The sequence below is a fragment of the Pelmatolapia mariae genome, linkage group LG3_W, assembly GCF_036321145.2.
Source record: "Pelmatolapia mariae isolate MD_Pm_ZW linkage group LG3_W, Pm_UMD_F_2, whole genome shotgun sequence".
NCBI classification, from domain to species: Eukaryota; Metazoa; Chordata; class Actinopteri; order Cichliformes; family Cichlidae; genus Pelmatolapia; species Pelmatolapia mariae.
The window spans coordinates 93,862,273-93,887,430 of NC_086229.1; the positions used below are offsets into that span (position 1 = coordinate 93,862,273).

Below are 25,158 nucleotides of genomic sequence, written 5' to 3' on the forward strand. Positions count from 1 at the left end.
AAATTAATTTAAAGTGTTCTGGCTGAGTTCTTTGTGTTCTTTCAGTGACTCCAGGTGTGTTTTGGGCTACGTCCACACGTACCCGGGTATTTTTGAAAACGCAGATTTTTCTATGCGTTTGCACCTTCGTCCACACGTAAACGGCGTTAACGGTCACTGAAAACGGAGGTTTCTAAAAACGCCTGCCAGGGTGGATATTTTTGAAAACTCCGTTTTTGCATTTACGTATGGACGAGAAAACGGAGTGTCAAAGGTGTGCGCCCTTTTTTGACGTCACACTGTGCGCCACGTTATTGTTTCGGTGAAATGAATTTCTACAATACTGTTATTGTTAATTGTCCTCTCTGCAGTGTTTAAATGCTTACATACACACACAGTTACTGTCCCTCCACACATACGACTCGGTTCTGTTTCTTTGCCCCATCTTTGTTTACTATTTCCCACCGAGGCTTCTAGACTTCTGATTGGCCAACATTTCTGCACGGTTAGGAATGTATCGGCACCTGTTGCTTTGGCATGCTCCTTCATTTCTGCGTTTACGTGTGGACGGGATTATTTTTTAAAACGGAAAATCTCCGTTTTCAAAAATACCCGTGTACGTTTGGACGTGGCCTTGGTCACCTGGGTTGTGAAAATGGATCCTAAATTACCCAAACATGTCCTACCAATGCAGTGTGTTCAGTTTTCATCAACAAATACTCAATGTTACCTTTAACAGAAAAAAGATTTGTTGCTCCAGATACTTCAGGCTGTTCTGCAGTGTTTACAGTGAGTGACAGTCTAGCATAGAAAAGCATTACAAGCAGAAATAAAGAAATGTAGGGCTTTTTGTTTGTTTCAGGTGAGCTGGACTTGTACAATCACAGGCAAGCCTTGTCTTCAGTTTGAACCAAAGACGTACTGTGAAGCTCCTCCAGCTTGCTGTGCTCAGTTTGGATATACAGTCAAGCCCATAATTATTCACATTTTGACTTAAAGTTACTATTATTCAACCAGCAAGTTCTTCTTTGACTGGAAATGACACAAGTGTCTCCCAGAAGATAAGATGATGTACAAGAGGCAAGTGGAAAAAAACATTTCTCAGCTTTTATTTACATTTGAGCAAAAAGTGTCACAGTCTCTGGGAAAATCCAAAGTTCTGGACCAGTCCAAATAGTCCAAGCTGTTCTAAAGCATCCTAATTACCCTGATTAATTGGGAACAGCTGTTTTAATCAACTCACCAGGTGAAAAACAGCAGCTCTCTGCAGGTGGTTTGTGGACAGTCATGGCTAAGAGAAGGAGCTCAGTGAGGACCTGCAGCTGCACATTGTGGCTGTTCACAAGTCAGTAAAGGGCTACAAGGCTGTATCTAAATGTTTTCAAGTACCAGTGGCTACAGTGCAAAGTATTATTAAAAAGTACAAGATGTTCCACACTGTGGAAAATCTCACAGGACGTGGTCGGAAGCCCAAAGTGACACCTGTGCTGGCCAGGAGGACAGTGAGAGAGGTGAAAAGAATCCAAGGATCACCACCGAGGCCATCCTGGTGAATCTGGGCTCTGCTGGTGGCAATGTCTCAAGGCAGACAGTCCAACGGACACTGCACACTGCTGGGGTCCACGGGTGCAGATCGAGGAGGACGCCACTTCTCCAGATGAGGCACGCAAAAGCTCGCTTGGCCTTTACAAATGCTCATCTAGACAAAGAAGAAGACTTCTGATCGTCTGTGTTTTGGTCAGATGAAACAAAAATTGAATTGTTTGGTCACAATGATGTTTCCTTCATTTGGCGTAAAAGGAAGGAGAAACCTTCAACCCAAAGAACACCGTCCCCACTGTCTAACATGGTGGTGGGAACCTAATGGTTTGGGGGTGTTTTTCACCCAATGGACCGGGGAACCAATCACAGTAAACGACACCATGAAAAAAGAGCAATACATGAAGATTCTCAACGATAACATCAGGCAGTCTGCAGAGGAACTTGGCCTTGGGCACCAGTGGACATTTCAGCACGACAGTGACCTAAAACACAGCAAAAGTGGTGAAGAAACGGTTAGCAGACAACATTAACGTTTTGCAGTGGCCCTGCCAGAGTCCTGACTTGAATCCAATTGAGAATCTGTGGAGGGAGCTAAAGATCAGGGTGATGGCAAGAAGACCCTCCAATCTGAAAGATTTGGAGCTCATTGCTAAAGATGAATGAGCAAAAATAGCTGTGGAGACGTGCAAAAAGCTGCTCTGTAATTATAGGAAGCGTTTGATTGCAGTAATACCCAATAAAGGCTTTTCTATTGATTATTGAGAAAGGTATGAATAATTCTGGACTTGATACTTTTTGCTGAAATGTAAATAAAAGCTGAGATATATAGATATATATTTCCACAATGATGCCTCTTGTACATAGTCTTATCTTTTGGGAGACACCTGTGTCATTTCCAGTCAAAAAAACAAACAAACTTGCCGGTTGAATAAAAGTCAAAATTTGCCAGGGCTATGAATAATTATGTGCTTGACTGTACAAATCAGTGTCTCAGCAATGTGACACAAAGATCAAAAAGAAATAACAATTCAGCAAAGTGTCACACAATGTTAATGTAAAATGAATATTTCAAAAAGAATGTTGCCTACTGGAGAAAACACTGCCCCCTACACCACCGTCAGTCAGGACAACAACACAGCAGGCTCTCTGACTAACTGTGTACTGAGGGAAGCTCAGTGGTCTGTTTTATAGCGCTTCTCTACTCTGAGCACTCAAAGCGCTTTACACAACTTGCCTCATCTAACGTTCACACTTTGATGGATGCATCAGAGAGCAACTTGGGGTTAGTGTCTCGCTCAAGGAGATTTTGGATATTAAATCTGCCAGAGATTGAACCACCAACCTTCACTCGCTCTGATTTTTTTTTTATCCATCAGCCATAATCAAGCTGCTAAATACATTATATTTGGAGTGGCTGTAGAGCAGTAGACAGAGCAGGTCACCTACTAGCTCTATCTACTGCTCTACAGCCACTCCAAATATAATGTATTTAGCAGCTTGATTATGGCTGATGGATAACAAAAATCAGGTCGAGTGAAGGAAGTCTTTGTAGGAGTCTAAAAAGACTCTACATTTTCTACAGATACTCTGTAAAACATTGGAGTGTCACCTTTCTGGTGAGAAAGGAGCCTGAGTTAGTGCTTGAGGTTGAGAGGTACTGGTTACATATAGTCGGTCTACCTCAACGTATAGCTTGGGCTCCAGAACCAGTCTCCTGGAGAGGGGCTGGACTTGCTCTTGGTGAGAGGTGGCAGGCTCAGCTGGATAGTTCAGTATCCCCTCGACTTGCTGCCTGTACGTTGGAGTTTTTCCTGGTGGACAAAACGGTTTGTTCCCTGCGCCTCCGGGTCGGGAAACAGGTCCTAGCTGTCGTCTGTGCCTATGTGCCGAACAACAGTTCAGAGTACCCGGCCTTCTTGGAGTCACTGAGGGGGGTGTTGGAGAGTGCTCCGCCTGGGGACTCTGTCATCTTAATGGAAGACTTCAGCACTCATGTGGACAACAGCAATGAGACCTGGAGGGAGGTGATGTGAACCGGAGCAGTGTTCTGTTGAGGGACTTCTGTGTAAACCATAACAAACACCATGTTTGAACATAGAGGTGTCCATAAGTGCACGTGGCACCAGGCTGCAGGCTGATGATTGATTTTGATTTATGACTGCATATGTTCCTGTTCCTCTGCCTTTTTCTTTCACCAACAAATAATTAAATAAAATACATATATAAAACAAAAAGATGGAGGAGTCTACAGCAAGTCTCCTCTTACCCATAAAGAAAGTAGTTCATTTTAAGACAATTACTGATATTTATCAGGTTGATGAATTTTTCAGGTTGATGTTAGTAAAGCTTAGTTTTTGTAAAAAAGATATTGAAACTCAAGAACATATTGTCTTTATATATATGCTGTATACATGCTATATCATTGCATCCTATGTTTATTATTGGTTGGCCTTGAAGAATGTAATACCTGTGATAGAATCTTGTTGTAATATTTTAATTAATGATGTAGGTTCTTTGAGGTTGCTCCAACTTTGCTGCGTTTAAAACGTCCTTTAAGCAGTTACCCCCGTTTCTACCAGCACTACTATATGTGGTAAATTCAGACAGGTTAATTTAAGATAGAATATATGGTTATTTATTTATTCGTGTGTGTTTTGTATTCTGTTATTGTTTGATGAACATGTTTGATAACCACATCCTTTCGTGGCATTTTTCTTCTTTCCGTGTTGACTTCTTCTTCTTGCGCTGATGTGGCAGTTTTGTCTAAATGGCGACGCCTATCGGTCAGGACCGTGCTACAGCATCCTCAGCACTGGTAGAAGCCGTGGCGACGTCACTGTTTGCGAACAACAATGCTGCGGGTATAGATGCGACTAAGAGGAAGTGCAAACAACCAAAGCAGAGGAAACCACTGCATGTGAGATCCGCTGTCGAGCCTCTGATTAGTTTCTTTACACAGTTCGGAGTCGTTAAAGATCCATTACAGCCCGCTGGGAGCGGACACTGGAATTACACCGAGCTTTAATTTCATCCGCATCCCTTGTCTGTATCAGAGGAAACCATCCATCTCCGCCCCCGGTGACCCAGAAACGAAGCAGTTGTGTGACAGATGGAGAAACAGGCCGGAGGTGCCGGCGCTGGGGACGGTGCAGGGGCGAACAGAAAGCCGTGGGGCTCGCCGACTTGCGGCGCGGCAGGCGGTGATACCCTGGACAGGTAAGCAGGCTCGCTAACGAGAAAACGTGACGTCGATGCCCAGCTTGTTACTTGTGCTTGTCTCGCTTTCCCACTGTACACCAGTAACATGAAATATTAGTAGTATTTCTTCACACCTTCATCTGGGCATCGATCCACGGACCAGTGCTTGGGACAAACTTTCCAACGTGACAAAACACTCATGAAGGAAGGATGTAGTGTGTTACCATTTCATCTCAGTGCGATATGGAACGACAACACACAACACAGTAGCGATACACTAGCTGACCAAAATAATACGGTCACGTGATTAACACAGCATATAGGAAATGCACAGGAATTAGGCGGAATATGGCCACCCAGCCTGCAGACGCCGAGTTACACATCCGTATCTGCCGCTCAGAGGAAGCGACGTGCAGCGCAGACAGAAAGCCACCTGAGGGAGAGATGACATGATGTAGTTTGACAAAAATGTTACAATGTTGCTCCTGTTAAAACAGTGCCGACACTGAAACGTGGAGTTGTGTTGTGCTGGGTAGGAACCATGTTCTTTATGTATTCTTTATGCTGATGCCTGGTTATCATCCCCCCATTATAGTGCTAAAACTGGAGGAAGCGTCACACAGTCGTAACTCCTCCCCCTTAACATTCCAAGACATTCACACCACAAAGCTGCTCCAATCCAGACTGAGTCTGTCAGACACTGGCTTATCTTCTATCACTGACAGGCTTCATATGAGCTGCTTTTCCTGATATATTGTTCTTGCCTTGATATTCAGGACTGTCCTGGAGACCGGACCGTATGTCTCCACCACTCACACAACCGCTGTCAAAGCTCAGGGACAGGACGTTGTACCGTCTGGCTTAGGAGTGGCAGAAAAATCAATACAGCAAAGTATCATTAAATTTTGCATCCAAAAATCAAGATTTTATTAAATAAATGAAAATACTACAAAAAAGTCTGACTTGGACTGACTGAAATCACTCTCAGAGAAACGCAGTTTATATCAGAGACAGATTGCATATAATTGGCAACTTCACCCTGTATAGTTGCAGGCTGCTATCAGTCTGATGGCAGACTCAGTCCATCAACGTTTCTGGCAGCTTTTAGTGGCAGTGTTGGGTTTCTTAACAATCTCATTTTGCAGTAAAAACAAACAACTGAAATGAAGAAACTCTATTCTATTAAATAAAACAGACATTGACAAACTTTGACTTTGAGGACATCGTTTGCAGTTGAAAAAATATTAGAGTTATGCATTAATAACACTGTTGTTAATTACTACACAGGGATTATACTCTTTGAGCTGGGGGAACGTTCTCATATGTAACATGTGGTCAGCTGAACATGGTTCTTACTGACAGATGATGTTTATCTGTTTAACACATTCATTTTACAGTGATGATGTTAAAAGTGATGTGATAAAGAACTCAAAGAACTTTTAAATAAAGTCAAATAAAGAACAATATCAGCCAAACTGTCACTCTGAATATTAGTGTCAGCATGAAATCTGGAGTTTAGCTGAATATACGTCAGTTCACTGTTTCACTCTGTGTTCAGTCCAACAGGTTCTCACGTAGAATGGTGTAAACAGCTGATAGCAGCCACAATCTCCAGTCAGATCTCAGGATCAGTCCAACCAGACATTGGGAGCAGGGACATCAAGGTAGATAACACACAGCGCACACAGACACACACACTGCTGGCAGTGATTCTCATCAGTGTGTATTCTGTAACTAATAGGCTGGGAGAAGACCAGACTTCATGGTAAGTCTCGGAGACATCTCCATGTGAGCTGCTTTGAGTGTGGGCGCCTAGTTTTGTCTGTTAAGTCAATATGAATGATAAAGTCTGCTGTCATTGTTTAGGGAAGCTACTGAGCAAGTTATCGACTGCTCCTGTCTGTCAGCGGCCTGCTCTCTGCAACCACCTCTCTGTAGCGAGGCGCATTTTGGCTCATTCATATTGAATTTTGTCTGTTAGACCTCAGATCAGTTAGAGGTGTAATGTTCTATGTATTGCACATTATATGCAAAGTGCTTTATTAACTAAACGATGCTGCTCATATAGATCTCTGTTATTTTTGACAGCCCACAGCAGGGTTTAGCTGTATTGTTTGCAAGTGTAATACATTACACTAGACCTGCAGAGAGAGACCAAACTGTGGTCCCCGGTTGTATAACATTAGACTTTTGCAAATGCTGACGATAAATTATGATAAAGCAATTGTAAAAGTGGCACCCAACACCTTACTACATCTTCTACAGCTATTACGCTGCACCTGAGCAATAAGGCTTTCCATCCTGAAATCCAGATTGGAACCAAACTCTGTGCTTAAAGCTGCTGAAAACTTTGAGCTGAACAGTGTTAGTTGTGTTATTTCTTTGAAAAGTTACATTTCCAGCAACTTATCACAGTTTTGAGAAATGTAACCAGAGTAGCACAGACTTCACTGTCACCAGTGTGGTATGTACACTGTCTGTGAAATGACAAATAGCTGTTGAATTTAAAAAGACACCACTCTGTGCACATCTAATGAAGTGTGTGTAACGACTTCACCTCCACTGTGTCAGATCAAACCCTCCACCTCTGATTTAAGGCTCACTTCATTAGAACAAAGTTAGAAGCGCAGCTTTCCTGCAGCTTGTCTAAACTTGTATCGGCTGTTTGTCACTTGTTGTCTTTGCTTGAATTTTGAACCTCATTGTTTGGAGGTTGCTTTTGCGCGCTTGTCTATTTGCATCCTTCTGTTATAAACACAGACTGATGTGCCACACGTTAAACATAACCTTTGGGTTGAAACCAGAGTGTCACCTTAGTGCTTTCCATTTCATGTCCATGTGGTGTGTTTAACCTCCAGGTGTCCAAGAGGCTGAATCGCAGGGTAAGAGTTGTTGTCCTTTCAACACATTTACAACACAAGCGCACTGCACACACACAGGAGTTTTGTAGCCTGGGATAAAGCAACAGCTGCCTCTTGACCGTGATTCTTGTGATACAGCAAATGTTCAAATAGACGAATAACTGTAACGGTTTTAGGACGTGCTCTGAATAAATATTGTATGCGATGCAAATTTGAGCAGTTTGTTACTGTGTGACAGTGTGTAACCACATCAGCCTCCTGCTGCAGACAGACCAGAGCTGCTACTCCTCTCTGCTCAGTGTTCTTCCTCCTTCCTGTTTTATCCCTCTCTGCCTTTCTTCATCTTTCTTTTTCATTCTCAATTAAGTATGAAACTGACTCCATTATAATAGAGAAAGAAACCAACCAGACAAACTGAAGTGCCTCAATAAGAAAATCAAATTAAAGTGGGAATTTTTTGGTAACACCATGTTGTTTGATGAGTGGACTCGCTGCAAATCAATTTCCCATTGGGGACATTAAAGTTACCAAACAGTGTTTGCATGTGAAGGCCATCGCGGTGGTGGGAGCATCAAGCTGTGGGAATAATTCAGTGTTTCTGGAACTGGAATCATGCCAGTGGGTGGAAGGAATCTTGAATGGATCTGTGAAGCTTCTGAGCAAACCTAGGTCTGGATTGTTATAATAACAATAATAATACATTTTATCTATAGGTGCCTTTAAGAGCCTCAAGGTCACCTTACAATAGCACAAGAACAATAGCAACAATACAGTATAAAAAAACATGGCAAAATAACATTTAGACATAAGGTAACTAAGAAAAAAACAACTCTGAATAGATGAGTTTTGAGGCGTGATTTAAAAGTGGTGAGAGAGTTTGTGGTGGAAGTGCATCTAAAGTCTCGGGGCAACTAAAGGCTCTGAGTCCCACAGTAGTCAGGCGAGCAGGTGGAACAGACAGAAGGGAAGCTGAAGAAGAGCGGAGTGTACGATGGGGTGAGCATGTGTAGAGAAGATCAGATAGATATGGAGGAGCGAGGTTATGAAGCACTTTGAAAGTGAGAAACAGGATCTTGAAATTGACACGGAGGTGAATTGGGAGCCAATGGAGCTGTTTAAGAACAGGTGTTATATGTTCAGTGGATCTAATTCTGGATATAATACGAGCAGCTGTATTTTGAGCTAACTGCAGTTTATGGAGGGATTTATGAGGTAGACCATAGAGAAGAGAATTACAGTAATCTGAACAACATGTGACAAGAGCATTGACAAGTATGGTGGTACTGTTTGGAGTGAGTGAGGGACGAAGGCGGTTAATATTACGGAGATGAAAGTAGGAAGACCGAGTGATATTATTTATATGTGCTGTGAAGGACAGAGTGCTAACGAGAATGACACCAAGACTCTTAACCTGAGGGGAGGGTGTGACAACAGAGTTATCAATGGATAATGAAAGACTTCTGGTTGGGACTGTAGTCAGTTTTGATCTGGTGCCTATTAAAATGAATTCTGTTTTATTGCCATTACGTTTAAGAAAGTTGTGAGTAAACCAGACCTTGATTTCACTTAAACAGTCAGAAATGGATGTGGGTGGGAGAGTAGCTGTGGGTTTGGAGGATAGGTAGAGCTGCGTGTCATCTGCGTAGCAGTGAAACTGGATGTTATGCTTGCTAAAAGTATTACGTAGGGGTAGGAGATAGATGATAAAAAGTAAAGGACCCAGGACAGAGCCTTGGGGTACACCGGAGTTAACTGGAGTAGATACTGATCTGTGAGGGAGTAATTGAACAAACTGTGAGCGGCCAGAGAGATACGAGGTAAACCAGGCGGGTACTGTACCATTGATGCCAAGAGATACTAATCTATGAAGAAGGATGCGGTGGGAGATAGTGTCAAAAGCTGCTGTAAGGTCAAGGAGAATGAGGATGGAGATGAGTCCAGAGTCAGCTGCAAGCAGAAGATCTTTGCTGATTTTTACTAGAGCTGTTTCTGTACTGTGAACGGAAGCCAGACTGAAACTGTTCGTACACGTTATTTCCAGTGAGGTGTCTATGAACCTGTGCAGCCACTATCTTTTCAAGAGTTTTGGCTGAAAAAGGCAGATTTGAAATTGGCCTGAAATTATTTAGATTGGAAGGGTGTGAACCATTCTTTTTCAGTATAGGAGTTATTGTTCCGGGTCAGGAACTCATCCCTGACCCGGAGTGGGCCCTTTTCCAACTGAGCTGCTTTTGTCGTGTTTTTTAAAATTATTTTATTTTTGCTGTATTTTTAGTTTTTTATCTCATTTTTTTTTATTCCATATAGGACTTATCACCCATCAGCTAACCCTCACTGCCCGCCCTCTTTAAACACCTGTAAAGCAGCGATTTGAGGCTTGTAGAACACACAGACAGAGCAGAGTGGGTTTGTTAGGCCTGGGGTTCAAGCTTGAGAGGAAGTGCTTCTTGGAGCTCTACCAGGGCCCAAAATGCCTGGAATTATTTAGAAAAAAAGAGATGCCCAAATACACACCGCAGGGTCAAAGGTCACATACTTGTTGTTTTTCAGTGTTTTACAGTTCATACTTCAAATTGGCTGTTCTAAATCTTTTATTCATGTACATTCTGAGTGCCTCGTTCAATAAAAACTGTCAAATTTTTGTGTTTTTCTCTTATTATCCCTGATAACACTCTTATAGTATACAGTAGAGCAACACAACTACCAGATGTTGAAAGAAATAGTCCTCCTGACAAAGGGGACAAAAACTCTCAGATGATTTTATGACACCTTTACAGCTAAAACAACAAAATGATTCCAGGCGGCCTCCTTAACATGATAGATGTTATTAAACCCCAACTTGCTTTTTTTGCATCTGCCAGAGGTAAAAACGTGATTGGTGAATGAGGGATGCTTTGAGTACTCACGTAGACTAGCAAAGCACTAACGAACGAGTCCACATTAGCATCAGGGGAGCTAATATTTTTGACTCTGGTAGGTTTTGTGAAATAATTTTGTTTCTATGTGAAAGGGGACACAGTGTAGACATCCAACATATAAACCTCAGATGTTTGGAAACCCTGTTAAAAACTCCCTGCTGTTTAACAACGCTCGGGAAACTTGACAAACCTACTTTAAACATTTTTCATAGACGACCCACTAATTCTGTCCTCATCTATTTCACACGAGCTAGACTTTGTTTTGTACTGCCCTCTCAAAGGGAGTGATGCACTTGTGTCGTCACATCTTAAAACACATAACAACTACATCTTTTAGTATTTAAGCGTGTCCTTTTACTATATAATCTCTCTCTGTCTCTTTGTCTCACTGTCTTCATGCTGGCTTTTCCCTGCAGCAGGATTCACAGGATGAAGGGCTTTGTTACCATGGAGACATTGACTCTGAGCATCCTTCCAATGCTTTGGCAAGTCTGTCTCTTACTTTTCGTCAGTTTTCTTGCTCCTCGCTCTGTTGGTCTGCCTACTTCATCCAACTGCTTATTTTCTTTCCTTTCACTCTTCTTTCCCTCAGTGCTGCTGTGCTATCCTGGCAAAATGATATGTACAACAGTCAGGGAGGGTCTTATAAAAGATGTTACTGATTTGTATTCTTGGACATGTATAATGTGTGTGGTAGCCAGGTCCTGATTAAAAATCAGACAAAACATTAAAACCAGCAGAGAGGTCTGTTAACACATAAGCTGTGTCTCAAAACCTAGGCTGCATCCTTTGCAATAAGGAGGCCCCGGCCTCCTTTGGAGACCGAGAAGGCTGGAAGTGCGAGGCTGTGAAATTGGACAGTCTAGCCTTCAGTTTTGCAACACCAGCTGTCTCGGTGGAGTTTAATAAACTCAGCCGTCTGCTCCTTGCTATCTAAAATATAACAGGACACTGGAGTAAACTCTCGACCATCTCACACTTCTGTTTAATTAGTTTTCTGTTTGACGTTTATTCAGCTGTGTAAAAACTATAACTTTAATCTCAGCCAAACCAATTTACTCAGGAACAAATAAAATACTGAAAAAAGCCAAACAAGTTATCTAAGTGACTTATATATCATGTTTAACCTGAGTAGCGAAAGACCGCGGGGGTCTGAAAACGATGTGCCGGGAGTTCGCTGTTCTCGCTGGCTCGAGTGACCATTGAACCCCAGCTAGCTATCGAGCTGGTGGGTAACAGATGTCTCCGAAAACGTCGGAGCACTTTGGGACACAGCTTTAGTGAGTGAAGAAGAAACACCCAGTGCATCACAGGAATCCCCCGGCAGCCTACACCTACTGCAGCATAACTAAGGGAGGATTCAAGGTCACCTGATCCAGCCCTAACTATATGCTTTAGCAAAAAGGAATTATTGTTCTAACACTTTGATGATTCCTGTGATGATCTTTTGCCAGCGAACAGTGTCCAATAAACCAGAATACAGTTTATTTTGCAGCAGTAGCAAAATACCTCGTCATTACAGGCTTGATAACGATGTGTCTGCAAGTACTAGCTAACATAAAACAGGCGTGTAGCGGTCCCACTGAGTGATCTGTGATCTTTGCAGCCCCTCCCAGGTCTCAGATACGGAGCACAGGTCAAAATGTTCCAGAACCAGGTTCCTCTGCTTCCTGGAGAGACCATCCAAACTACAGGTGCCTTCATTCTTCCTAGTGTGTATGTGTATTGTCCGGTCATACAAGTACACCTGTGTAATCAGCGCTTTTCCTTTGCTTTTCCTACAGTCAAGGATGTGATGTACATTTGTCCATTCAGCGGTCTGGTTACTGGGACTTTGACCATCACAGACTACAAGCTGTACTTCATCAGTGTGGAAAAGGTCTGCTAGATTATTAGAAGTGCTGTAGCACTCTCCACCTGTACCAGTGTGTTCATGTTAGTGTGTGTACATTCAGGACTCTCCCTACATTCTGGATGTGAACCTGGGAGTCATCAGCAGGATCGAATCTATCAGTGTTCCCAACCAAGGAGAGAACAACAAGGGACTGGAGCTGGTCTGCAAGGTACCGCTTTAATACACAAGCAGTCACACAAATGTATATGCACGATTATATGTGTTAAAACACATTATCTAACATCTTATAGGCATTTTTAGTTAACAGCAATAAAAAAAAAAACAACAGAAAATGTGCAAATGTCTTATTTTGGCGAGTCTGCTGATTGAGCAGTTTCCTGCTTCATGCTTCAGGACATGAGGAGTCCCAGGTTTGCCTATAAGATGGAGGAGAGCCAGCCGGACGTGGTGGAGGTGCTGACCAAACATGCCTTTCCTCTGTCCCACAATCTGGTCAGTTTAGTTCTCGTCCTGTATATACTGCTTTTAACTGATGTCTCACTGTCTCACAACATAAAGTGACAGATAGCAGACACATTCACCAACATACAAAATGATAAAGAGGAACAAAGGTTGGTGGCATAGTGAGGAGTTAGCCAGTTAGCTGTAGAAGGCTTTTGGTTAGTCCCATAAGGCAAACTGGTCGTGAGTGAGGGCGATTATAGTAAAAACTACCGTTTGTTACATCTGCATGACTAATACTGTAACTGTGACTTCCTCTGGCAGCCCTTGTTTGCCTTCCTGTACAAAGAGCAGTTTCCTGTGGACGGCTGGAAGGTGTATGACCCAGCAGCAGAATACAGACGTCAGGTAACTCCACGGGTGCCGTTACTCTACTACTGACATGTTGCCAGTTAACCTCATTTGTTGCAAAATGTTTCTCTGTTTCTTTTTTAATAGCACTTACTTTTCCAGCATCCTGAACATTTTATGTTATCTAATATGGGAGTATTAGATTTGTTTTTTACATTATCCAGACTTTGTTTCTTTCCTCTGCTTGCATGTCTTTTGTCAGGGGCTTCCTAATGAGAGCTGGACCATCAGTAAGATAAACAGCACCTATGAGCTATGTGACACGTATCCTTCCGTCCTGGTCATCCCCACCAACATCACAGATGAAGACATCAAACGAGTGGCTGTGTTCAGAGCCAAGCACCGTATACCGGTCAGTCTGAGCACATATCTGAGGCTGAGGCTTTGCTCTTTATCTCAAAGTAGAATGGGAGGCAGAGCCTTCAGTTTTCAGGCTCTCAGCTCCCAGTTTGGATTCGAAGGACAGACACCGTCTCTACTTTTAAGATTAAAGATATAGTTAGGGCTGGATTAGCTGACCCTAAACCTTCCTAATGTTACGCTGCAATAGGCTGCTGCAAGCTTCCCGCGATGCACTGATTATTTCTTCTTTACTCACCTGTTTTTCATTCTCTGGCTCTCTCTCCCATTTGTGCATTTTGCAGGTTCATTGGCTAATGACTTGTTAATTAGCCATACATCTTGCTTTCTAACTTTAGTATTTATGGGAACACACAAAATGAATTTTAGTTTAGATTCTGTCCAAGCTGTGTCCACATGCTGTGCTCAGTGTGTTTGGCTAAACTGGTCTTGCTCTTCCTGCTTGCAGGTCTTGTCCTGGATCCACCCAGAGTCTCAGGCCACCATTGTACGCTGTAGCCAGCCGCTAGTTGGGCCGTCAGACCGTCGCTGTAAAGAAGACGAACACTTTCTCCAAATCATCATGGACGCCAACGCTCAGTCCCACAAGCTCACCATCTTTGATGCCCGACAGAGCAGCGTGGCCATCACCAACAAGGTGCAAGACAGAACGTTTTAACCACACTGCTATAGAGACATGCTTCTCATGGTTCATCACTGCTCACCCTTACATCACTTATTAACACGGAAATCTCTCTTTTTGTTTTGGACTCCTCCGCCCTGGCCTCTGCTGCCTCCATCACATGCAGGGAAAGGATGGAGGGTATGAAAGTGAGAGTTTCTACCCCAATGTAGAACTAAACTTCCTGGAAATTCCAAACATTCATGTGATGAGGGAGTCTCTTAGGAAGATGAAGGATGTCGTTTATCCTACCATAGACGAAGCCCACTGGCACTCCTTTATCGACCAGACGCACTGGCTGGAGTACATACGGGTAAACGACACAAACGCACACCAGCCACATAAAATAAGGAACAAGCTGTTTCCTTATGCAAAGAATATATCTTAACCACACGGCCTGTTGTGTTTAGCTGTTATTAGCAGGAGCAGCAAAGGTAGCTGATAAGCTGGAGTCTGGGAAGACTTCGGTGGTGGTTCACTGCAGCGACGGCTGGGACAGGACAGCCCAGCTTACCTCTCTGGCCATGCTGATGCTGGACAGTTACTATCGCACACTGAGAGGCTTCCAGGTTACACACACCAAGTACACACTCCAGTCCTCATCTTTGCATGTAGTTACGTACTAAACATATATATGCTTGTGTTTGCAGGTTTTAGTGGAGAAGGAGTGGATTAGTTTTGGACACAAGTTTGCTGCTGTAAGAGCCTGCTACATATAATATTTGTTGATTTGGTTTATATCCCTATTTTTTACATAACAACATAACAATCTGGCATCAACATGCAGTCATTTACATAGTTACCTGGAATGAAGTACATTCACGGGCCTTTGCATTTCATGTACACGCTCCAGTGTAGCTGCATATGTAAACAAGTTAGTGGTGCTGTAATGCAGTGATGCATTTGCTTCACATGCAGAGATTCCGAGTACAAGTCCAGGAGGAGAAATACTGTCATAAAAATCTGCACCATATTAAATATGCATGCCTTGTTATTAAGGAAGCGGCCAAAAGAAGCTTTTAGTTGTATATGAGAAAGCAAATGATACGACTCAACATTAGGGATCGTTTACCTCGCCAGCTCCACAGTTAGAAGTCTGTCAGATAATTTGCAAAATTACTTAATAATAATAATTAATAATTTGGAAATAGGGCAGGTAACTGAACGGCAAATGTAGAGCAAAGAAAAAATTGATATATAATTCTAAATATGTTTTAGATTTTAGATTCCACCCTTTGCTTTGTTGACAGCCTGCAAACCCTCGGCCTTCTCTCAGTGAGCTTCATGATGTCGTCACCTGACATGTTTCCCCTCACAGGTGTGCCTGTCAGGGTTCATTTGTGGAGTTTCTTGCCTTCTTAGTGGTGTTGGGACCATCAGTTGTGTTGTGCTTTGAATGTGTCCCCAAGTGCAGTCACAAAAACCATCAAGACCACAATGAAACTGTCTCACATGAGGACGCCCCAGGAAAGGAAGACCAAGAGTCCCCTCTGCTGCTGAGGACACATTCATCCGAGTCACCAGCCTCAGAAATCACAAGTTAACAGCAGCTCAGATTAGAACCCAGATAGATGCCACACAGAGCTCCAGTAGCATCTCTGCATGTTCAGAGGAGACTGTGTGAATCAGGCCTTTATGGTCAAACAGCTGCTGAGAAACACGACTAAGGAAAAGCAACAAGAAGAGATTTGTTTGGTCTGAGAAACACAAGGAGTGGACATTAGACCAGAGGACATCTGTGCTTTGGTCTGATGGGTCCAAATCTGAGATCTTTGGTTCCACCTGCCGTGTCTTTGTGTGATGGAGAAAAGGTGAACAAAGGTCTCCACATGCATGGTTCCCACTGTGAAGCATGGGGCAGGAAGTGTGATGGTGTGTGTATGGGGGGGGGTGGCTTTGCTGGTGACACTGTTGGGGATTTACTCAAAATTGAAGGCGCACTGAACCATCATGGCTACCACAGCATCCTGCAGCATCATGCATCCCATCCAGTTTGTGTTTAGTTGGACCATCATTTATTTTCCAACAGCACAATGACCCCAAACACACCTCCAGGCTGTGTCAGGGCTGTTTGACCAAGAAGCAGAGTGATGGAGTGCTGACCAGATGGTCTGGCCTCCACAGTCACCTGACCTAAACCCAGTGGGGATGGTTTGGGATGAGATGGAGCGCAGAGTGAAGGCAAAGGACCAACAAGTGCTCAGCATCTCTGGGAACTCCTTCAAGACTGTTGGAAACCATTTCAGGTGACGACCTCATGAAGCTCATGGAGAGAAGGCCAAGAGCGTTTGTTACGCTCCTAATCTAGGCGTGTAGAGACGCACATAAGGTTGGAGGAGAGAGAAGCAAGTACCCGCTTTGGTTCCCAAGCCAAACATCCGAAACCAGTTATGAGTAAAAAGGGTGATTTTATTGAATGTCAGGAAGCATAGCTCCAGGGTGAACCCAGGGCAAAATAATAAACAAAACCAACTAAGTCCCGCCAAAGGAAACTAACTAAACCCTAAGAAAGAAACAAAACAAACAAATGACAATACTAACCCTCGCTTCCTAGCCCAGAAAACAGGAGAAAACTGTTCAAAAGAAAAGGCGGCTCACCCCTTCCGCTTCAGCCTATGCATGCATAAGCACTGAGTTTATACACCAGTGGCGGCTCACACAGATACAAAATCACGCTAAAAGTTGGAAACCAGGGCCAGGTCCGCGTCTGCTGTCAAACTGCTCGCTCGTTCTCTCTCCCTCGGCAGCTGTCAGAGCGGCTTTTTGAACGCAGTCACGTGCTCCACGGTCCAATCAGCAGCTCACTACTCTTCATTAGGGGAGGGACCTGCAAAGAGTCTTAAGCACAGTAAAGAGACACAGAAACAAAGCAGCCCACACAGACTTCTTATGGCCACAGCCGTAACAGTGAGCAAAGCAGGAATCAAAGCAAAGGCTGTTTGGAAGAATCTAAAATATAAAACATGTTTTCAGTTATTTCACACTTTTTTGTTATTATAGAATTCCACATGTGTTCATTCATAGTTTTGATGCCTTCAGTGAGAATCTACAGTGTAAATATTCATAAAGGGACAACATCCATACTTTTGACTGGTTGTATATTTCTGTGTAAAAGCTCAGAAATGATGCAGGAGTCTAGTTTCATATTAAACATATCAGATGTAAAAAATACCACGATTTGAAACGACGTCAGACAGGCTGAACAAATGCTTATAACGACTTTTCTCCTGTGTTAAAGCGCGTGGGCCACGGTGATGAGAACCATGCTAACTCAGAGCGCTCGCCTCTCTTCGTCCAGTTCATCGACTGCGTCTGGCAGATGACTCGACAGGTGGGTCCTGAACTCCGGCTTCAACAGCACATATCGTGTTCATTTCTTGATTCCAGGAGTTGGCATGGCATGTATGTCTTTGTGTGTACGTATTTACATCATTTCTCTGACTTGTTCTGAACGCAGTTCCCAGCAGCCTTTGAGTTCAATGAGCTCTTCCTGATCACCGTGCTGGACCATCTGTACAGCTGTCTGTTTGGGACGTTCCTCTACAGCAGTGAACAGGAGCGGGCCAACCAGGTATGTTCATGTCCTGATGCAACAGGGTCATAGAAGCTGTTTCAGCTGAAAGTCTAACTTTGTTTTGTGCAGGAGGTTCCAGCCAAGACTGTGTCTCTTTGGTCGTACATTAACAGGTACGTTAATGACCTCGCTGGTAAAGTTAAGTGTGAGCGGACAAGATTACTGAAAGGTTTTAACTGGTTGATGCTGTTACCTTACAGCCAGCCTGAGGACTTCACCAACCCCTTCTACGTGGACTATGAGAACCACGTTCTCTACCCGATGGTTTCGCCCAGACACCTGGAGCTTTGGACCAGTTACTATGCCCGCTGGAACCCACGCATGAGACCACAGGTACACTGCATGCACACTAGCTGGTGAAGGAGTCTGGTTAGGGCTGTGATGTTCACCACGAATAAATGTTACCAGAAAACAACAGGTAACAAAAACAAGATCTACAAGAAAGCTCTCATAATGGATTTAGTCATCCATCCATCCGCTTCTGCTTCTCCTTGTCAGGGTGGCGGGTTGATCAATTATTGATTCATGTACTAACAGGAACCGAGCAACAGAGACCATACGGTTACATTGTAACCTTGGTTCTCTGAGTGAGAAACTATCTCTGGAGAGTGGAGAGATAGTCTCGATATGATAGAGAACTAATGTCTGATCATCTGTATTTCACTGTTTTACTCTTTGGTGCAGTTGTGGATGTTATTTTTGTGGCTCAGCTGCAGGGGAGGGGTGGAGCAGTGGGTGTGGTGTCAGGGGAAGCTGAGCCACACAGCTGCTCTCAGTCACCTGGTCATGCCGGGACACAGGACCTGATGAGAGAAAGGAAGAAATAAAAACACAGACTATATTATAAATAAAAGCATCCACGTGCCTACAACACTCTTGGGTCCTTCATACCACAATTATAATGTTCATTCTTTGTGATTTTTTGTGTTTAAATTTTTTGTGTTTAAATCATTTTTTGCTGATTGTTGGTTTTATTCTTTGGTGGTCTGGGAGCTGACACAGTCTCTAAGGGGATGGGCTTCTGGGGGGATAACAGGAGGAGAGAGGCTGCAGAGAGGCTTCCTGGTCCAGACTCTGGATTGTCACGTTTTGGGGGATTTGATAAATTTGCCCAGATTTCTAGAAATGCGAGCTGCTCCAGTAGGATCTCTCCTGACAGGACGAGGTTTCCACCAGAAAGTTTCCCAATTATCTCTAAAGCCCATGTTGTTTTTGGACGACCTCTACATACATCAGATATCAGTGTTATGATTATAAACACAGAATCCCTGAACAAGCCTGTAAATGAATGCGCCTCCACACTGCTCCTAGATCTCAGTTTAACTACAACATTTAGAGATAGAAATTTAAAGAACGTTAAATGGACTGGTTCTTATGTAGCACTCAATGCACTTTATATAACTTACATCACTCACCCATCCATACAAGAACTTTTCCTTTGTAAGTGCTTTCTATCTAACATTTATACCTCAGTGGATGCATCAGAGGGAGCCCTGAGGTTAGTATCTTGGCATGCAAACCACCAGCCTACTGATTAGTGTATGACATGCTCTGTGTCCTGAGCTACAGTGACCCCAAAAGAAGGTAAAACAATCACAGCGTGGACGATAATAAGTTCATAGGTCAGAGCGCTATGTTTGCACAACTGTTACTCGCCCATGCTTCAGTCTTCTTTGATCTGCTCGTGCTGTTGCTAAACCGATATATTTGATCAAATAATCCCAGATGAAGGAGCTTATTTTTTATAATACAGAGAAGAAAAAATCTTCTTTTCTATTCAGTTCTGGCTGCTTATCCCACGATGGTGTAGAAGTTCACTCACAAACAGCAGACACTCAGGCAGAGCTTACAGTAAGAGTCTCCGCTGTGCCGAGCTCAGTCTACTGAGGACTGCTGGAGAAAGACTGTAGCTCCTCACACTGTGATTGTGTGTTTCAGGTACCAGTGCACCAGACTCTGAAGGATCTGCTGATCCTGAGAGCAGAGCTCCAGAGGAGGGTGGAGGAGCTGCAAAGAGAGGCTTCGTCCCACTCCCTGTCGTCCTCCTCGGATCACTCCCCGTCACACACCGCAGGAACCCCACTGCACACGGCTGTCTGACACGGAGCCACACATGACTGCTTTTATGTGTTTTAACAAAGTTACACCAAAATACTAATTGACTGATATTTTTATCAACATTTCCATTTGAGAAAAATAAAATAACATAAACTCCTCGAGATATTTGTAAAATTAAAAAAGCATTTAGAAAATGTTTTAAACTAGACCGAACTGAAGCGTCCTGTTAACTATATTTATATTATTTTTATTGCACAAGATCGTGGATTTTTTCTACTGTTCAACCAAAGCATGTTAGAAAACATGTTAATATGATTTGGGTTCATTTTCTTGTTGCACTCTGTGGATGTTGCATCAATTCAACCTTAAAACTAATTATGTGAATGCAAAGCATGACAAATAAAAATTATTCGTATTCAGAGTTTGTTTGTGGTTAAAGGCTCTACGTGCAGACGCTGTCATTTTTGTATGATGTGTTGTCGGTCCGAGGGCTCTGCTACTCTGACGAGTCACATGCACTGCAGAGCACGCTCCAGCTGGTAATGTTTATTGATTTGTAATGAAGACAGTCATGAACGGAAACTGTAAAATTATTAAAATCTAAAGAAGATAACAGCTACAGCTGTTTTATTTTCCAGCTCTAACATGCAGTTCATGGCACAACCAGATCCATTCTGTACGTACAAACACAGGGACCAACGTGCGTCTGCATTCAGACGCTGCTGTGTTTTTCCTTTGTTGTTGTTGTTGTTGTTTTTTTTACAAATACCAACTTCTTCTTTGTCTTAAATAAACTACTTTTGTCTTCTGTTTTTCTGTTGCCTCTGTGTGAAACAACACGTCCCTGGTCACATCCTTCAACACTGTTTTTTTTTTCACTGTATAAAATTGCACTAACTGTTTGCAATGCATGCCCCTTATGTATGACTGTATGCAGATTCATGCAGACTGCTCTGTTCTCAGTTTAGAACATGGCAAATCATTTATTCATATTTTATTCTTATATGGAACACAATATGTGTCATTATGAAGTCCTTAAATGTGTAATAGTGTGCAGTCGGTCTGCCACTCTGTGTAGCTTCACACACTCCTGACAAACTGATGTTGCACAAACATTACACACAGCAGCTTAAGAATAAACATAACACACGACAGACAGCGGCTGTTAATTTGATCATAAGTGATTGCTTTTGTATCGTTATCGTTTTTATTTACATAGCACTTTTAAATACAACAGCAAGGCTGACCAAAGTGCTGTTCAGAAATATAAAATAGTATCAAATACCTCACACTGTATGAAAACCCAGTGAATACAAATGTGTTTTTAGATGAGATTTGAAAAGACCGACAGTAGGAGCCTGTCTGATGTGTAGGGGTACATTTAGGGGCTACGAACCCTCGATCGCCTCTGTGAACCAGCCTCGACCCTGGTGCGGCTAAAAGCAAGAAATCATTTGATCTAAGAGATCTAGAGGGCGCATAAGGCTGCAAGAGGTCAGACAAATACCCAGGAGCCCGTCCATTCAGCGCTTTGTACGTCAACAATAACATTTTAAAATCAGTTCTGAAGTGAACAGTGAGCCAGCGAAGAGAGGCGAGCATCGGGGAAATATGTTTAGTTCGTGTCAGAAGACGAGCTGCAGCATTTTTGACCAATTGCAGTCTTGCGAGGCAGGTCCGACTAACTCCAACATATAAGGAGTTATAATAGTTCAGCTGGGATGTAATAAAAGCTTGGATTGCCCGTTCAAAGACTGAACTCGCCTTATATATATAAGCCTCAGTTTGAAAAACAACAAAAACCCTGCTGTACAACTGAGCTAATCTGTTTATCAATTATTGTCAGCTATAACCCCCAAATATTTGACGTTCGACTTCATAAAAGGTTCAAGACTGTGCAGGTTAAAATGATAAGTGCTGGATTGCCACTTGGTCCAAACATTTCAGTTTTGTTCTCATTAAAGTTGAGGAAGTTAGAGGCCACCCAGGTGTTCATCTCCAAAACTTGATTCTGTTCATCTGGACGTTTTCAGAAACGTTTCGTCGCTCATCCAGATGACTTCTTCAGTCTCAGCTGTCTGCAGTTTTCCAATCTTATAAACAGTACATTTGCATAATGACTGAATGAACAATGGGCTGGGAGGTCACCTTCATCATAATTATGCAAATTCTCATGACCATTGATCAACAACCACTGATCAAAGACCCCTGATCAATGGCCATGAGTACCACTGACAGAGAGTTGGGGAAAGGTTTCTCCCACTGAAAACGTCCAGATGAACAGAATCAACTTTTGGAGATTTACTTACCTGGATGATTGAGAATGCATCAAGACATCCAGGCGTTAACTTCACGGAGACATTGAAGTAAGGTTCTAGTGAAGCAGGACAGCCTCTCTTCACTTGACAGTGGATCTGAGTGTCATCGGTGAATGAATAGAAACAAATGTTATATTTCCTAAAAATTAGACCTAGAGGCAGCATATAAATAGAGAATAAAATTGGCCCCAGCATAGATCCCTGAGGAACACCACAAGTAAGGGGAGCTAAAGGGAAACATGAAATCTCAGAAGCTCAAAGAGAAAGTCCTGTCAAGCAGGTATGACCTGAACCAATCTAATGCTCCAATCACGAGATCAAGATGCTGTGGTCAACAGTATCAAAGGCAGCGGTCAGATCCAAAAGCAAAAGCACAGCCGAGTCTTCTGAATCAGTGGCTAATAAAAGATCGTTAAAAACTTTTAAAAGTGCTTTAAAACCAGACTGAAACCTCTCAAGAACATTGTGTCCATTTACAAAAGATTGCAGCTGAACAAATACAATCTCTTCCAAGAGCTTTGACAGAAAGAAAGCTTAAAATAGGCCTGAACTTCGAGAGGACAGAGGAACCAAGATTAGGTTTTTTTAAGTAGAGGCTGTGCGACACCTGAACTGAGACTGCTGTTAAAAATCCTTAAGATGTCGGAGCCAACAACCTTAAAATGATCTTTTTAGGAAATGTGCTGGAACAACATCATTTGGAGAAGATGATGTCTTCATGCCATTACATAGTTCCTCCACCTGATCAAAACACACAGGCTCAAACTGATCAAAGACAGCAGAGCAGGTGAATGTGAAGGCGGGCCGATCATCGATCGAAGCCGGTTTATCTTATTGATAAAAAACTGCAAGAACCTTTCACGAGTTCTGAGGAACTGTTAATACGAGAAGTTGGAGAAATATTCAGAGCAGAGTCAGTAACTGAAAAAAGGAACCTGGGGATTGTTTGAAGTTAACAACATTAGACAAATTGTAGATTTTTCTGCTTTTACAACATCCTGATACCCATTCAGACCGCCTCTCAGCACCTCAACCTTCCTACACTCTGAGTGCTCTCATTTACCTGTGAGTCCGGTGTCTGCATTCATAGACTGCTGTGTTTCTCTCTTTTTTGGTACTAAAGGAAATCCTTTTATATATTTCATCTTAAACCTGCAAGTACAACTTAATTCCAGCTGGGTTATCACCATGACAGCGTTAAGATGTTTTAGATTAATTTGTGTTTGTAATTGAAAAAACAAACAAACCACATTTGATTTTTTTCCATCACTACAGTCCCGATAAAAGTTTAAACCACTTGAAAAATGTCAAAAAACGGCTGGATGGTTGGATCTCAATAAGGTTCCAAGTAGAGCTTCAACATGCAACAAGGAATGAGAGGGAGACAAAACATTTTGTTGAGCGTGCAATTTATTGAAAACAACGCTTAAACTGAAAACGGCTGTTTTACAGCTGATAGTGTAACATCAGCGTTAGTAATAAGCGATGTGATCACGTGATTCCGCATGGATTTCCAAAATGTAACAAATGATGTTTTTACTTTTCACTGCGCTGAGATTGTGTAGAGGATACTTTTATTCTGAAGGAAACAGAGAGGAAGTGTTGTCGTCGCAGTTAGGAAGCGTCATTTTTCCTACTTACCTTCTTACGCGCAGCTCACAGTTCAGTTGGGAAACTGACAGAGAAGCCAGCAACACACCGGCGTGACAACCGCAGCGTTCGGTAAGATATGAGACGTGACGTGACGTGACGTGTGCACCTAAAGGCTTATTCAAGTGAAGACTTTACTTTTATAATGTTGGGCAAACCTGCAGTCAGCTGAGACCGAAGGAGTTACCTGGATGCGTGAAACGTTTCTCCCAATGAAAACGTCCTGATGACCAGAATCAACCTTCAGGATTTCCTTTAGTCAGTTCTCTAGTTTTGCACACCTGCCAGTCCAGAACAGGTGACGCTGAGCACAACGCCGTGGAACTTCTTCGCGTGGATTAGCGGGTCCAGACACTGTTAGCTTTGAACTTTGGTCTGCATTTGGCAGCTGATAAGGTTACAAACAATGTATAAAGGTCAGGCTGGTCTTTGGTCGTCGGTGATGTTCTTGAGCCGTAAAAAAGTACGTCTGTACGTCCTATATCAATACTAAAGAGCTTATTTGAAGTGCAATAGTCATTGTTGATATGCTAGCTGTAAAACCTTTGCTAAAGAGTTTGGTCAAATCTACAATCAGTGAATAACACTGTAGGCGTCCCCATGGGTGACTGACCTGTACCTTATAGCGTTACTAAACCAACGAAGAAAAAACTTGTCATTAAAAATTATCCTTTAAATCAAGCGCGTGTGCAGTTTAGTTATCAGGTATTAATGCACAGTTTTGAACCCAGCATTACATTTATATGTTATTGAATAATCTTCAAGGCCACTAAAATGTATACATTAATGCATTTAATCTGACTTGCACACTTTCTTAAAAGAAATATCTGATACTGCGCTTCAGTCAGCTTTCATCACTGTCTTAGTAAGGCCTCTGACACTGGACTCATCTCTGTGCTTGTCCTGCCAGACTTCACTGCAGCATTCAATACTGTTGACCATAATATTTCAGTACACACATTAAAGTATGCTTTCACTAGGACCAGTTCTGTTCATTTACATTTACTGTCCCATTTTCTTCTGTCTTGTATCTCTTCAGAGTGCACAGTGCCTTAAGACATGACGAACCATAACGTGGCTGACCTCCCCAGCGGCCCACTCGATGTCTACAGGAACAAAGCCTCCTTCAACTGGAAGGACATGGTCCGCTTTATAGATGGAGAAGATGTATATCAATTCAAGGTAACATCACAGGCTGTACTCATGGCATTGTGTATTAAACAGCATATGTGTAAGATAAACTGTTGTAACTTACCACTGAGAAGTCAAGAGATTTTCACTTAGAGCATAGACAGGATGATATATTTACATCCTTACCTTTAACTATTGCGT

General features: G+C 42.7%; 2 protein-coding genes across 11 annotated transcripts in view; both read left to right on the plus strand.

The window, feature by feature from the left end:
* Positions 1 to 4,348: 4,348 nt before the first annotated feature.
* Positions 4,349 to 20,670, plus strand: mtmr1a (myotubularin related protein 1a). Of its 9 annotated transcripts, XM_063470297.1 has the most exons (21): positions 4,350 to 4,438; positions 4,575 to 4,737; positions 6,278 to 6,383; positions 6,461 to 6,484; positions 7,578 to 7,601; positions 10,915 to 10,983; positions 12,105 to 12,192; positions 12,283 to 12,377; positions 12,454 to 12,561; positions 12,747 to 12,845; positions 13,119 to 13,202; positions 13,408 to 13,557; positions 14,014 to 14,202; positions 14,354 to 14,539; positions 14,637 to 14,795; positions 14,877 to 14,924; positions 17,465 to 17,557; positions 17,684 to 17,797; positions 17,870 to 17,913; positions 18,001 to 18,133; positions 19,739 to 20,670. In XM_063470297.1, exons 2-21 carry the CDS (start codon positions 4,631 to 4,633, stop codon positions 19,898 to 19,900), a joined length of 2,082 nt encoding a protein of 693 aa, XP_063326367.1. In that variant the 5' UTR covers positions 4,350 to 4,438; positions 4,575 to 4,630; the 3' UTR covers positions 19,901 to 20,670. The 9 variants fall into 9 exon arrangements, with proteins under 9 accessions (XP_063326366.1, XP_063326372.1, XP_063326368.1 ...); XM_063470296.1 differs by having other exon boundaries at positions 4,349 to 4,737; XM_063470302.1 differs by lacking the exon at positions 10,915 to 10,983 and having other exon boundaries at positions 4,349 to 4,737.
* Positions 20,671 to 23,802: 3,132 nt separating this feature from the next.
* The window catches only part of acox3 (acyl-CoA oxidase 3, pristanoyl), a 36,250-nt gene continuing 34,894 nt past the window's right edge, over positions 23,803 to 25,158 (plus strand). Inside the window, exons 1-2 of one of the 2 annotated variants that reach the window (XM_063470307.1) lie at positions 23,803 to 23,898; positions 24,866 to 25,008. In XM_063470307.1, the coding sequence (XP_063326377.1) occupies positions 24,886 to 25,008 (123 nt within the window). In that variant the 5' untranslated portion in view covers positions 23,803 to 23,898; positions 24,866 to 24,885. Of the gene's footprint in view, positions 23,899 to 23,939; positions 24,290 to 24,865; positions 25,009 to 25,158 lie in introns of those variants that run through there. The other variant, XM_063470305.1, reaches the window with a different exon arrangement.

Coding starts and splice junctions, on each gene's coding strand:
- mtmr1a (XM_063470296.1), top strand. CDS start 4,631: ATGGAGAAACAGGCCGGAGGTGCCGGCGCTGGGGACGGTGCAGGGGCG. Junction 14,925..17,464: donor TTGGACACAAGTTTGCTGCT/GTAAGAGCCTGC, acceptor CCTGTGTTAAAG/CGCGTGGGCCACGGTGATGA. Junction 18,134..19,738: donor ACCCACGCATGAGACCACAG/GTACACTGCATG, acceptor TGTGTGTTTCAG/GTACCAGTGCACCAGACTCT.